At 42.3% G+C, this 12,639-nt stretch overlaps 1 protein-coding gene across 2 annotated transcripts in view; it reads right to left on the minus strand.

The window, feature by feature from the left end:
• Positions 1-9,833: 9,833 nt before the first annotated feature.
• LOC128910749 (ephrin type-B receptor 5) overlaps positions 9,834-12,639 on the minus strand; it is a 74,393-nt gene continuing 71,587 nt past the window's right edge. For both annotated transcript variants that reach the window (XM_054204378.1, XM_054204368.1), the window contains exons 16-17: positions 11,459-11,614; positions 9,834-10,391 (exon numbers count right to left, since the gene is read on the minus strand). In XM_054204378.1, coding sequence (XP_054060353.1) covers positions 10,283-10,391; positions 11,459-11,614 — 265 coding nt within the window. In that variant the 3' untranslated portion in view covers positions 9,834-10,282. The remainder of the gene's footprint in view (positions 10,392-11,458; positions 11,615-12,639) is intronic.

The raw sequence follows: 12,639 nt of genomic DNA on the forward strand, positions 1-12,639 counted from the left end.
TTTAGTGTACCAGTGAATAACACGAGGAATATTTTTTCTCTGAGGATGAAATGTACCATGTAAATGGTACTTGGTGGGTGGACTCTAATAGGCTGACAGCAGAATGACTTGACACTCTGAATCAATATGTTGAAGGGTCTGTAAGAAGTGGCTATAAAATAAGACTGTTTCCTGCTCTATAAAATTGTTGCCCTAAATCATAAACATCAATAGCCATATTATAGCAGTATCACAGTCAAGATTTTTTGGTCTATTATTTTGCAGAATAGATTGATAATACTGATTAAAGACTGCTTAACATTGTAAAATACTAATACAAAGATCCATTTTTTGAAAACTCTCATCCAAGGATAGTCCTTCACTGCTGGGAAAAAAAAGAGTGCACATTCTATATACATAGAACGAATTTCCTAAAAAAAACACTTATGTCAGAAGTATCTGTGTGTCCTCGCACACACAGTCCTGTCCACAAAGAAAATTGTGAAAGGCTTACTGTGGTCTGTGGGTGAATAAACAGTGAATAGAGTCACTGTGAAAAGCTGGCTTCCTGCCCACGTATAGTATCAGTGAGACTGGTTTCGCGTATTCTTGATATTCTCCTCTTAAAAAGTAGGGCCAAAAATGTGATGAAGAAGAGAACCATAACAATGATGGGAGGGCCAAAGGAGATGTGTGACAGAGAGACATTTAAATATTTCACTTTTTTAGTGTATAAAGAAGTGAATAGGTGACCTGATGATGGTGGATGAATAGGTGACCTGATGATGGTGGAAAATGCAGAAATACCAGATTACAAACAGTTCTTTATTCTAATTGTGTAGTGTACAAAAAAAGCTAGGCAAACTGCAATTAAAAATTATCGTAAAGGTAAGATTGAGTAGCCATGGGGAAAACCAGTCCAAGGTTCTGGTAGATTCATTATTCCTGAATTAATCAAGATTAAATGCCTTTCTAGCCAAGATTATTCAGTTGAGTGTAAATTGACTAACAGTGGGTAAAGAGGTGAAATATGATGTCCTGGAGGGTAAAGGAGATCAGACTAGATGATCAGTGTTTCCTCTCTGCCTGAATTTCCATGGCAATATGCCCATGGTTCTTTGTGAGAAGACTTTGTTTTATTGCTAGTATTTTGTCTAACCTGAAGATGATATTTGGAGATCTCATGTGCAGATTTAGGTCTATAAAGGGAGGGCTTGTTCAGAGGATCTAAATTCAGGATAAGAATTCAGAGGAAGAGAAGAGGACTGCTGGAATTTGATCCCAATTTCTGAAAAATTCTGATACCTGCAGTAAGAGAGAATATACATTCTCATTCTTCTTCAGAAGTAATATGGATTTACTGTTGTTATTGATGTGTTCCCTAAAATTTCATGAAATGTATGATGATTGAATGCAGCATAGCCAAGCATTGTAGTTGTCTTGCAATATAATGTCTGCATGATGTAGACCTTATACTTCTTTCATTCCAGCCTGCTTGGGTAACTCAGGAGGTGAGAACAGAATATTGGCCCATCAGTACACAATAGGACACTGAACTCAAGAGCATTGAAGACCATAAGAAGAGCTAACTGAAGGAGTTATAAGTAAATACACTGAGACATATAAAGGAGACATGGCTGTCTTGTCCTATTGTTCAGGCTAAAATTTGATGCTGTAGTTTACAGAGACAATCAGGTTATGCTGGCCAAGCCCATGATAACAGTCTTGGGGTTTTTTCCTTTCCCTCTTCTTTTTCCTCCTCTCTTTTGTCTTAGCTTTTTATACCACCTCCCAGACCCAGGATCCCCATGAGTTGGGCCACTTCCACAACTAGCCCATGGCACTTTTAGCAACTTTGAGCTCTTCCTCACCATTATTGATGGACCTGACAACTATGAAGTGGACCTGCCCTTCATGTATGGCATCGCTTACTCAGCCATTGCTGTTGTGGCTCCTTATGCCCAACTTGCTCATTGCCATGAAGGGTGGCACCCACTGGAGAGTGGCTCATAGAATCATAGAATCATAGGGTTGGAAGGGACCTCTGGAGATCATCTAGCCCAACCCCCCTGCCAGAGCAGGGTCACCTTAGAGCAGGTTGCACAGGAATGCGTCCAGGCAGGTTTTGAATGTCTCCAGAGAAGGAGAGTCCACCACGTCTCTGGGCAGCCTGTTCCAGTGCTCTGCCACCCTCAAATTAAAGATCCTCCTTATGTTTAGGTGGAACATCCTATGCTCAAGTTTGTGCCCGTTACCTCTTGTCCTATTGCCGGGCACCACTGAAAAGAGCCTGGCCCCATCCTCCTGACACCCACCCTTTAAGTATTTATAAGCATTGATAAGGTCCCCCCTCAGCCGTCTTTTTTCCAGACTAAAAAGACCCAAATCCCTCAGCCTTTCTTCATAAGAGAGGTGTTCCAGTCCCCTGATCATCTTTGTAGCCCTTTGCTGTACCCTGTCTTTCTTGAACTGGGGAGCCCAGAACTGGACACAGTAGTTCAGGTGCGGCCATACCAAGGCAGAGAAGAGGGGGAGGATGACCTCCCTCAACCTGCTGGCCACACTCTTCTTGATGCACCCCAGGATGCCGTTAGCCTTCTTGGCCACAAGGGCACATTGCTGGCTCATGGTCATCCTGTTGTCCACCACGACTCCCAGGTCTCTTTCCACTGAGCTGCTCTCCAGCAGGTCAGCCCCCAACCTGTACTGGTGCATGGGGTTATTCCTCCCCAGGTGCAACACCCTACACTTGCCCTTGTTGAATTTCATAAGGTTCCTCTTTTCCCAAATCTCCAACCGGTCTAGGTCTCTCTGTATGGCTGCACAGCCTTCTGGTGTGTCAGCCATCCCCCCCCGCCAGCTTTGTGTCATCAGCAAACTTGCTGAAGGTGCACTCTATCCCCTCATCCAGGTCATTGATGAATATATTGAAGAGGACTGGGCCCAGTACTGACCCCTGGGGAACACCACTCATCACTGACCTTCAACTAGACTCTGTGCCCCTAATCACGACCCTCTGAGCTCTGTCTTTCAACCAGTTATCTATCCACCTTACTGTCCATTCATCTAACCCGCTCTTCCTAAGCTTCCCTATGCCCTAAACTTCCTAAGCTTCCCTATGAGGATGCTGTGGGAGACCATGTCGAACACCTTGCTTAAGTCAAGGTAGACCACATCTACTGCCCTCACCTCATCTGTCCATCCAGTCATGCCATGAGTAGGATGACCTTGCTCTACAGGTCATCCTGTAGAGCATAGGTGAGAAAATTGTTTGACTATGTAACTCGTTGTGAATTATGAAGAGTGCGTTGGAAGGGACAGACTGCTTGCCAGTCCTGGAAGGGGCAGATTTGGGATCCCATTGACAAGTGAGGTATGTTCAGTTAAGAAGATTTGTGTATTTTCTTATGGAGGGAAGAACTGAATTCTTATGAGCAAAGGTAGGGCTAGATGAGAAGTATGTGTAAATGTTTCATGAATTTAAAGGTCATTAGAAGTGCGAATTTTATCTTTGCTTCTTTGATCTCATGGCAACTATGGAAATATTCTGTTTCCTCTGTTTCTGCATCCCTCAGTGCCTGCAAATATTTGCATATCCATTTATTTATTTACTGCAGATTGTTTCTAATCCTGCCATGCTGGAGAGGAAGCTTCCATGATGCCTCTGTCCTGGCACAAATATGGTCTAGGGGACAGGTAGTATCTCAAGTAAATTCTGTTAGAGTAGACAGCACGGTCAATTCATGTGTAAATCTATCAGGAAGGGCTACTCTGTTCTAAGAAGTCAGACCCAGTGAAACAAACCACGTAATGCTGGATAGGATTGTTGGGATCTGTTGTGGAGTTCTGAAATCTGAGGCTGGACAAGAACCATGAAAAAGATGGAATCAGAGCTTTAAAAACATTGTTATATGACATTAGGTCCCACACCCATACCCCAAGTAGAGAATTTTTATCTATAGTTCATCACAAAGTGAGGAACATACATCATGAAGTGAGCAACACAGCTTATAGGAGTCCTAACTAAATGGCTCAGCATAGTCACAGGCCCATAAACCATCACTTCTAGAAAATGTCTCTTCATGCTTAATCTTGAGTATCATGCAGTTCTTTTCCATTCGCTCCCACTCCTGAACTGCACTCTTTTAAACAATTCCTGTGTCCTACCTAAATGACTTGGGATGATACCCAGGTGGCATGGAAATTCTCTCTCATTGTTTGACCTTGTCAAACAAAGATTAAGGACAGATATTATTGCTTGCACGCAAAAAGCATATCAAATTCCTTTCTGAAGGGAAGGAGTCATTTCATAATCATAAGAAAAGGGACCTCACCTAGGTCTGTGGTACTGAAAGTTGAATTTACAGTCCAAGCTTGCCAGTTGTGCCACACTTTGACTGCGGCTGGATAAGAGAAGTCTTAAGAACAGTTCATTGATTTTATGTTATATATTTACGTGAAGCTACTCAACCTAAGATCCTCAGTGTTAGCTTAATAACTTAGTGCTATTTCCTAGAGAAGTTTAAAAAACATCCTAAATTTGAATAAAACCAGTCTAGCAGTCCTAACAATAACTACTACATCCTCACTAAGTTCTATGTGCATGCAGTTAAGCGGCTGTTCACATGAATCTAGGTATGTCCCTAGCCTGACATTTACTTTCCTAATTGTTAGGTTTGATAGACTGATCTTTCAGTTTGCAATAATATTTCACCTGTCAAAAAAATACATTGTTTCTCAGTACAAATTTCAGGCAACCCAGTTGTTGGACTACTGCTACTTCTACTGTAGTTCTCTTCATTGCGGAAAACCACATTTATTTATCTTCATAATCGTTATTATTGCTGCTGTTGGTTTATTCTTGTTATGAGTCAGCAGAGATGACAGGTTAAAAATAGCAACAGTTCTGCAACTGAACTCATAGTAGACACCCGAGGTGCCTAATGTACACATGTACACATTAGATGTATGTTATAATTACTGTCCTTTTTAACAGAGCAACACTAACAGATATATTTATAAATAACTTATTTCAGATAGTGCCTTCTCATTCATATCTTTCAAACTATCTGACTTCTCTGAATGAACCTGATTTTCTTATTTTTAATCTCCTGTTCACTTGCAGAGTCAATATGGTTCAAAGAAGACTAGAGTCTGTTCTCAGCAACAGGATTGTTTATAAATGATCAATCTGTTACAGCTGTCCAAATGCATGAACAGAAGTTGGTTTGTATAAAAGTTAGCAAAATGCAATGAGAGAATTGCATAGTTGTAACTAAAATTCTAGTTTTAGCCAGTAGTATGTAGAATTTCCAGTGCCACTGTAAACTAGAAAAAATCCAACCTTACTTAGCATGGCCTGAGTTTAAGGGATTAGTTTGCAGAAGTAAACAGCATTGCTGCTGTTAGCTAAGCACACTTGGTCCTGTATAAGAGGCACAAATAACAGACCGAACTCTATTAAATAGTTGAGGCATAGATGCCAAGACGCCAACCCATTGTTCATTCAAAGAACAAAGGTCATGGAAGAAACTAGAAAGAAATCTTTATATGTTTTCATGAATCTACATGTTTCAACTGAAAGTTTTCTCATCATGCAGAAAAGGAAGATAAATTATAAAAATATATAAGCTACAAGGCCGTTAAGCCTCCTCTTCTGTGTTTCATGTAGCAGATAGAACACCAGGGGGGAGTAATTCCTCTTTGAACCGGTCCGAGTTGCAAAATGGCAAACTCTAGAAGAAGACACAGTGATTTCTCATTAGCTCAGTGCAGCCCTTCAGTAACACAGAGGTGGAACAGGTTCACACACGGAGCGGAGCGTGATGGTCTTGAACACCACGACAAAAAGTAAATTCTGAGGGAGGTGCCAGTCAGCTTAATAACATGGGTATTGTCTGGGACTAAGGAAGCTACAGCAGCTTCTTTCTTTCTAGCTAGTCCCAGGTGCTGAATGCATTTGTACTAAACAGACAGTCTCTTTCAGCTCTCCTTCAGTAGCACTAAGCAACTTGTGCTCCCCTAACTAGCCTTAATATAGTGCTGTCGAAGTATGCACTATCTCATGCTTGAATTTAAAAATTAAAATTTTAAAAATTTTGGAATTTAAAACAAACCAACAAAACAAAAAATGGGGGCTGCAAGCCATATCATCTGCACGTGCACTGAGGATACTTGGGTGCCAAACATAGAAATCACTGTGTAAGTCATACTGTCATCAAGCCTTTCCTCAACATCATTTCAGGCATGGGTGCAAATACCTTAGCTTAAGTGCTTGTCTTCAAATAATCTGGGTGAGCAGGGCCTGCTTTTGCCATAAACATGCCATGGCTTAGTGAGGCAGGGGGTGCACAGACATGTAGCTCCTGGCTGAGAATTCCACTTGGCTGCCAAAGCAGCATAGGTGGGAACTTGCTTGCCTGATGTGCTCTTTGGCAGCACAATATGTTAACTGACATACTGGTGCAGACCCAATTGTCTGTCTGGGAGACTGTCCAGCAACAGACACCAAAAAAGGGAGGTGCAAAGAACCTCACCAGGAGTAATTACAAAACAGCTTGCCTTAAGGTGAAGTTTCTTCCTGTTTCCAGATAGTAAAAAGTTGGTGTTCAAGCAGAAGAGCTATTTGAATATATTCTTTCCAACTGTAAGTATGAGTCTTCTGAGTTTTCATACAAATGCTTAATGCCCTCATGAAAGTCTATGCATTGATACCTGTGCATTTAATTTACTCAGTCTTCTTATGCGCTGCATATTATAGATACCATAGGACTAAATGTGAGCAATAACTTATCAATCTCTCATTGCTTCTCTGGCAAAGACTACGGCTCTGTAAGTCTTTTTTTGTGCATTGTTTCTCACTCTTCTGGTGAAAGACAGATATTAGGTGCCTAGGTGAGTCCCACTCCTTTCCCTCCCGATTCTCATCCCTACCTGTTGAGGGTGCACACTGCAGGACATCCCAGATGATGTCTGCAGAAACAGAATGTAGGATTTCTGTTTTCACATAAGATTGAGAAAATTGAGATCAGGATATTTCTAATGCTTTTGCCACGACTGCCTTTCCTCCATGCTTGCAGAGTTGAGGACTGACATGATGACAAATCAGAGGGCTGGAGCACCTCTCCTATGAGGACAGGCTGAGAGAGCTGGCGTTGTTCAGCCTGGAGAAGAGAAGGCTCCGGGACACCTTATCACAGCCTTCCAGTACCTGAAGGGGGCCTACAGGAAAGATCGGGACGGACTCCTTATCAGGGAGTGTAGCAATAGGACGAGTGGTAACGGTTTTAAACTGAAAGAGGGGAGACTTAGTTTAGATATGAGGAAGAAACTCTTTACTGTGAGGGTGGTGAGACACTGGAACAGGTTGCCCAGAGAAGATGTGGATGCCCCTTCCCTGGAAGTGTTCAAGGCCAGGTTGGATGGGGCTTTGAGCAGCCTGGTCTAGTGGGAGGGGGTTGAACAAAATCTTTAAGATCCCTTTCAACACAAACCATTCTATGATTCTATGAAATAACACAAGATGCATTGCAATACAAGAGGTTTCACATCCCAAGTTATGGAAGAAGTAGTCTGAAAATAACGAATATCCTGAGAATAAAGAGAATGGTCAGACTTCTTACAGAAAACAGTCACCTTTTTATGCTCATTCTGTGACCTCAAATCTGTCCCTGTGCAGTTCTAGCCACAGCTAGGACATCCTGACACTCAACCCCTTGGAACTATCATAGGAACACTTCAAGCTTGCCTCAGAACAGGAGGAAGAAGAAATCTATGTCTGTTTTTGTATAGCGAGTAAATCCCTTTCCTCTGACTGTGAAAACAACATTGCCATAGCTTTCATATGCAAAAGTAAATGTCCTACTGATTGAACTACCACCAAGCATTTAATTTCACTGCAGCTCCCTATAATGGGCTACTAAGCCTCATTATCATTGATATGAGAGTCAGACAAGGCTCCCATTTTTTCTCCCATTGCATAGGGAGAAGGTATTTTCTGCATGTAAATTTCCACTATGCTGCAAAGAGGCCATAGGATTTAAGTAGGTGACCAATTTCTCCACTAATCTTGACCACCCAAGACATGGAAAATATAGCCTGCTGTATTTCCCTAAATGGGCCACAAAGCTTCAAGAATACACTCATACATGAATGCCTATATATGCATTGCTGTTTTCTGGTGAATAAATATGGAAGATGCTAGAGACCACAGATTCCCCGCAACATCTTGTGCTCAATATGCTTTCTGAAGAGGACAACATTTGTTCAGTCTCAGATGTTGTAGGTGGAGCTGACAGTCAGTATACACGTAACTGGATTTGTAAGTATTACAAGTTTGTAGAAACCCCTTAAAAAGCAACAGACTCAAAATTTTCTAGGGTTTCACTCCAGTCTATGTGGGTTTTTTCTTAATCTTCACACTGTCTTTGTACTGCTGTGAATGTTTTATTCCTGTTTCCTTGTATTGTTTTTGTATTGACTTTTTATACCTCGAAAGAATGCACTGCTATTCTCCCTCTTCAACTAAAAAAACCCAACATATGTCGCTCTAATGTTGTAATAAAGAGTCTGAACTGTGTTGGCTATTCTAGTGCAACTATTCTGGAGCACCTCCTATCATCTTATGGGACTCTTCAGTAACTATCAAACATGGTTTCTCAGCCTTCAGTTGCTGGGATGGCTGGGGGAATCCTTAAATCTTTACAGGAGTGGTATCGGCAGAAGTTGTGGTATTCTAACCTTGACAGCTGGAGAAATACAGTAAGTTGACGACTAGTTCACAGTGAGCCCACAGACGGGCACAGATTGAAACAGCTGGCATTATTTCCTCTATAGACACAAAGAAGATACCTTTTTATGCAATGTCTTCATTGGGGTCTTCCTTAACAAGGCCATTTCCATTTCCCTTCCTATGTGTTGGTCAGGTGGACAAGTGTACAGTTTATGAGGTTTCCTCTCAAGCTCAGATTCATGTTTTCATACTCTGCATACGGATAGATACAGAAATACAGTCTTGAAGCTCTGCTCCTCCTCAAAGCAGATCTTTCCTTAATCAGGCACTAATCTGTCTGAAGGGAGATATAAGCTCTGTCATTCTGGTCATTGTCATGCACCACTGTTTATTCCACGGACATTGTTATATGGTTTTTAAGGACTGAAGTGACTTGTGGGACTGGTACCCTTCCCTGATCACTCTTGGCAAGAACTTGTGAAAGAGTTTCACCTTCCTTATTCCAGTTGTCTATTTGGAGTTGACTTCTGCAGGTCTGCATTTTCTTCAGAAAGAATCTTCAACCAACTGTGCCCATTGATGCAGCTGGTTAGCGTGAAAAAAAGAACAAGTATTTTTCAGCAGCAAAGGGCTTCAGATTTTTTTCTGTAACACTCTTTACTATTTGTAAGGGGGTCAGAAGAGAACAAACCCCAAATCCTGGGTGCTCAGGATTTCAGAATGTCACAACTTGTGCCTTTCCTCTTAAGAATGGGCTTGTGAGGACCAGAACCTATGCTTCCCTCTCCACTGGAAGATCCATGAGGATGGATCCTAGGAATCCTCATTGTTCCATTCTGTTGCAGTCCCATAAACAGAGCTGCATAGCACAAGGGACTTGCTGTTCCTTGTGACAGCACAGTGGATTAGTAAGCTTCCCTCCTAGACCGTGGAGCAGACCCAAGAACTGCACATGAAATAGCATAGAGTTTTGAGCCCTTTACTCTCAACCTCTTCACCAGGTGACATGTCCTATTGCTTAGCACATATTGTGCACTAACTGGAACTTGAGTTCCCCACCAAGCTGGCATATCAAGTGACAGATTGATGCTTATCAGTAATAATTTCTCACACCATGACAGGATTCTTTTGGAAAAAAAATGGTAATTTTTTGCTCCCTTTATTAAGTCTCTGTAGCTTTGCTGGGCACCCAGCCACTGATAAAGCCTGCTGATGGCTTTGTAAAGTTGTCTGATACCTTTTGTTGGCAGAGAAGAGACAACAAGTGCTTGTGATCTGTCCAAGCTATTATTTCATCCCCTTCCCGTATTATTATAACTTTCCCTCCCCCAACCCATTCCCAATGTATGATGTCAGCCGCGTTTAAATGCCACCAGTTATGTAGCTCTGCTTTCGAATCATGGCAAGTCTTTGTTTTTGTTCATGGAACAGGACATGTAGTGTGCACACTCTGGGTGCAGTAAGTCTTCAAGTAGGATACTGACATCTCTTTTTCTTACAGCAAAAATCCTTCTGAATTCCTCCAGAACCTTTCCAGAGTTTGAGACTAGTGGAATAAGGATGGTGTAAACATCACACTTCTACTGGTTCAAGCTGATTCAAATGGACTCGCATGAGCTGTATGCTGTTTAGAATCTTTTTCTGGTGACCCACGAGGGTGATGCCAATATGTTGGATATCTCTGCAAGAGAAAAGAGGACGTGGAAGGTGTTAAAATGGGCTTCTTGTTCTCAACAGTCCCGGTCCCTTTCCCTGTAAATCTAAATCAATGTGCATGGATATCATCTTTGAGAAACAGTTGACAAGGCAGCTGCTTTTGCTTGGCAAATGTGTGTGGGTGGAGGTAGTGTCGGCAGAACTTGGTAGATTATGATACAAAAAGAAGCAGTGGAAATGGGCCATGAAAATGATCAGCAGGCTGGAACATCTCTCCTCTGAAGAAAGGCTGAGAAAACTGAGGTTGTTCAGCCTGGAGAAAATTAAGCCTCCAGAGAGACCTTCTTGCAGCCTTTCAATACATAAGGGGGGCTTACAAGAAAGATGGAGAGAGACGTTTTACTAGGGTCTGTAGTGATACAACAAGGGGCAAAGGCTTTAAACTGAAAAAGGGTAGCTTTAGATTAGATATAAGGAAGAAACTGGTTGTGGTGAGGGTGGTGAGACACTGGAGCAGGTTGCCCAGAGAAGTTGTGGATGGCCCTTCACTGGAAGTGTTCAAAGTCAAGTTGGATGGGCCTCTTAGCAACCTGATCTACTGAAAGATGTCCCTGTCCATGGCAGGGGGCCTGGACTAGATGATCTTTAAAGGTCCCTTACAACCCAAACCATTCTACAATTCTATGACTCTATGTATGCTCCTTTTCCTGGCTCCTGTCTTCTACGTAACACTTCAACACAGTGTATGGCATGGCTGGTTCTACGCATCCCCTTAAAAGTGGTTATTACCTGTGGCAGCTGTCATGAACATTCTGATGTAACAACCTCTCTTCAACACTGACAATATGTTTTGTAGTGTACATGGGATCAGTATTTGTGCTTATAGAGACATATTACAAATGTACAGTAGTATGGAGAGTGTCCAGAAGCCCTAATAACATGTAAGAAACAGTAGATACTTTGCTCTGGCTTCCCTCTCCTTTTTCATGTGTATGTATTCTCCCTATAGCCCTTATTAAATATTTCTCAGACTGCTTTCACTTTCTGCATGGAAAACTGTGTCTGGTATCTGCTCTCTACCCCTGTACTTACTCCAGAGTCATGCGTGATATGACATCAAATGTAATCAGACCAGCCTGGTCAAAATTCTCCTTGTAACGGCCCATCTTGATAGCATCCAACCACTCATGGGCATTGCTGAGTGAAGGGAAATCTGGAGGACAGTTGCTCAGGAGAGGCTGAGATGGTCTGCAAAAGAGGCAGGTTCTAAAAACTCAAGTTATCAACATCATCTGACCGCATTAATAAGGTCAGAGTTACGAGAGGGAGAGGATGCAACCTCTGAAGAGCACAGAATGGAGAACAATGATAATTTTCTTCATGCCCTAATTTCTAAAGCCCCACCTGGATGCCCTGTTTCTAGACTACCCATGTTCCTTTTTCTGCATGAAAACAATCAACCCAGCCCAAGAAATTGATACTTCCTTCCCATTTTATACTATCTCAGGCACATTCTCATCTTGTTGCCCCACATCTTTCCACGCTTTCTGGGTCTAGACCTATTAGCTGGACAAAGAGTTGCAGTAAGGAGGCTTCTGAGGCAGAGATGAGACCTTATACCTTTTTACCTTTGTGACTAGCTCTCCCTCTCCTAGATGCACTCCTTGGATCAGAAAGTAACCTATGAGACAATGAGTGCCTTGTTTCAGCTCCAACACCCACTAGATAAAAGCATAGCAGTAAAAGGCCAAATAAATGACTGTTTATACACAGCATTTGCTCTTCTCCCCATCATCTGACTCTGTCCCAAAGCTATAACTCTCTTTATGTGCTGTTTTTAGTAAACTGGGCATGACTAGGCAATTCCCTCCCCCCACCACCCCCCCTCAGCTGTGGAGTACATTCCACTGAGACAAGATTTATAACCACAGGGAAAAAACCTCCAGGCCAGCAGGATGTAGTTCCGTCATCAGCCCAACAGCCATCTAATCTTGGTGCCATTTACTTCCCCAGAGACTTGTCCTTTGCTGACCTCTTGCCTTTGGTTCCATAAGGCTGCAAAATGCAGTTGGGAAAATATGGGATGCAAGCCGCAGTTCTGATTAGTCTTAGCTACAGACTTCCTTCCATCCATAAGCCATGATCTTCTCTTCCTTCATCACCTTTTGTGCTCACACACAGATGTGTCCCTCCCTTCATTCCCTAACATCCCTCACTCACTCATGTTCATCCTCAGTGCTCCTCATCAAGAGATTTATCTCCCCTCACATTCA

This window comes from Rissa tridactyla, chromosome 1 (assembly GCF_028500815.1).
Source record: "Rissa tridactyla isolate bRisTri1 chromosome 1, bRisTri1.patW.cur.20221130, whole genome shotgun sequence".
In the NCBI taxonomy this organism is placed as follows: domain Eukaryota; kingdom Metazoa; phylum Chordata; class Aves; order Charadriiformes; family Laridae; genus Rissa; species Rissa tridactyla.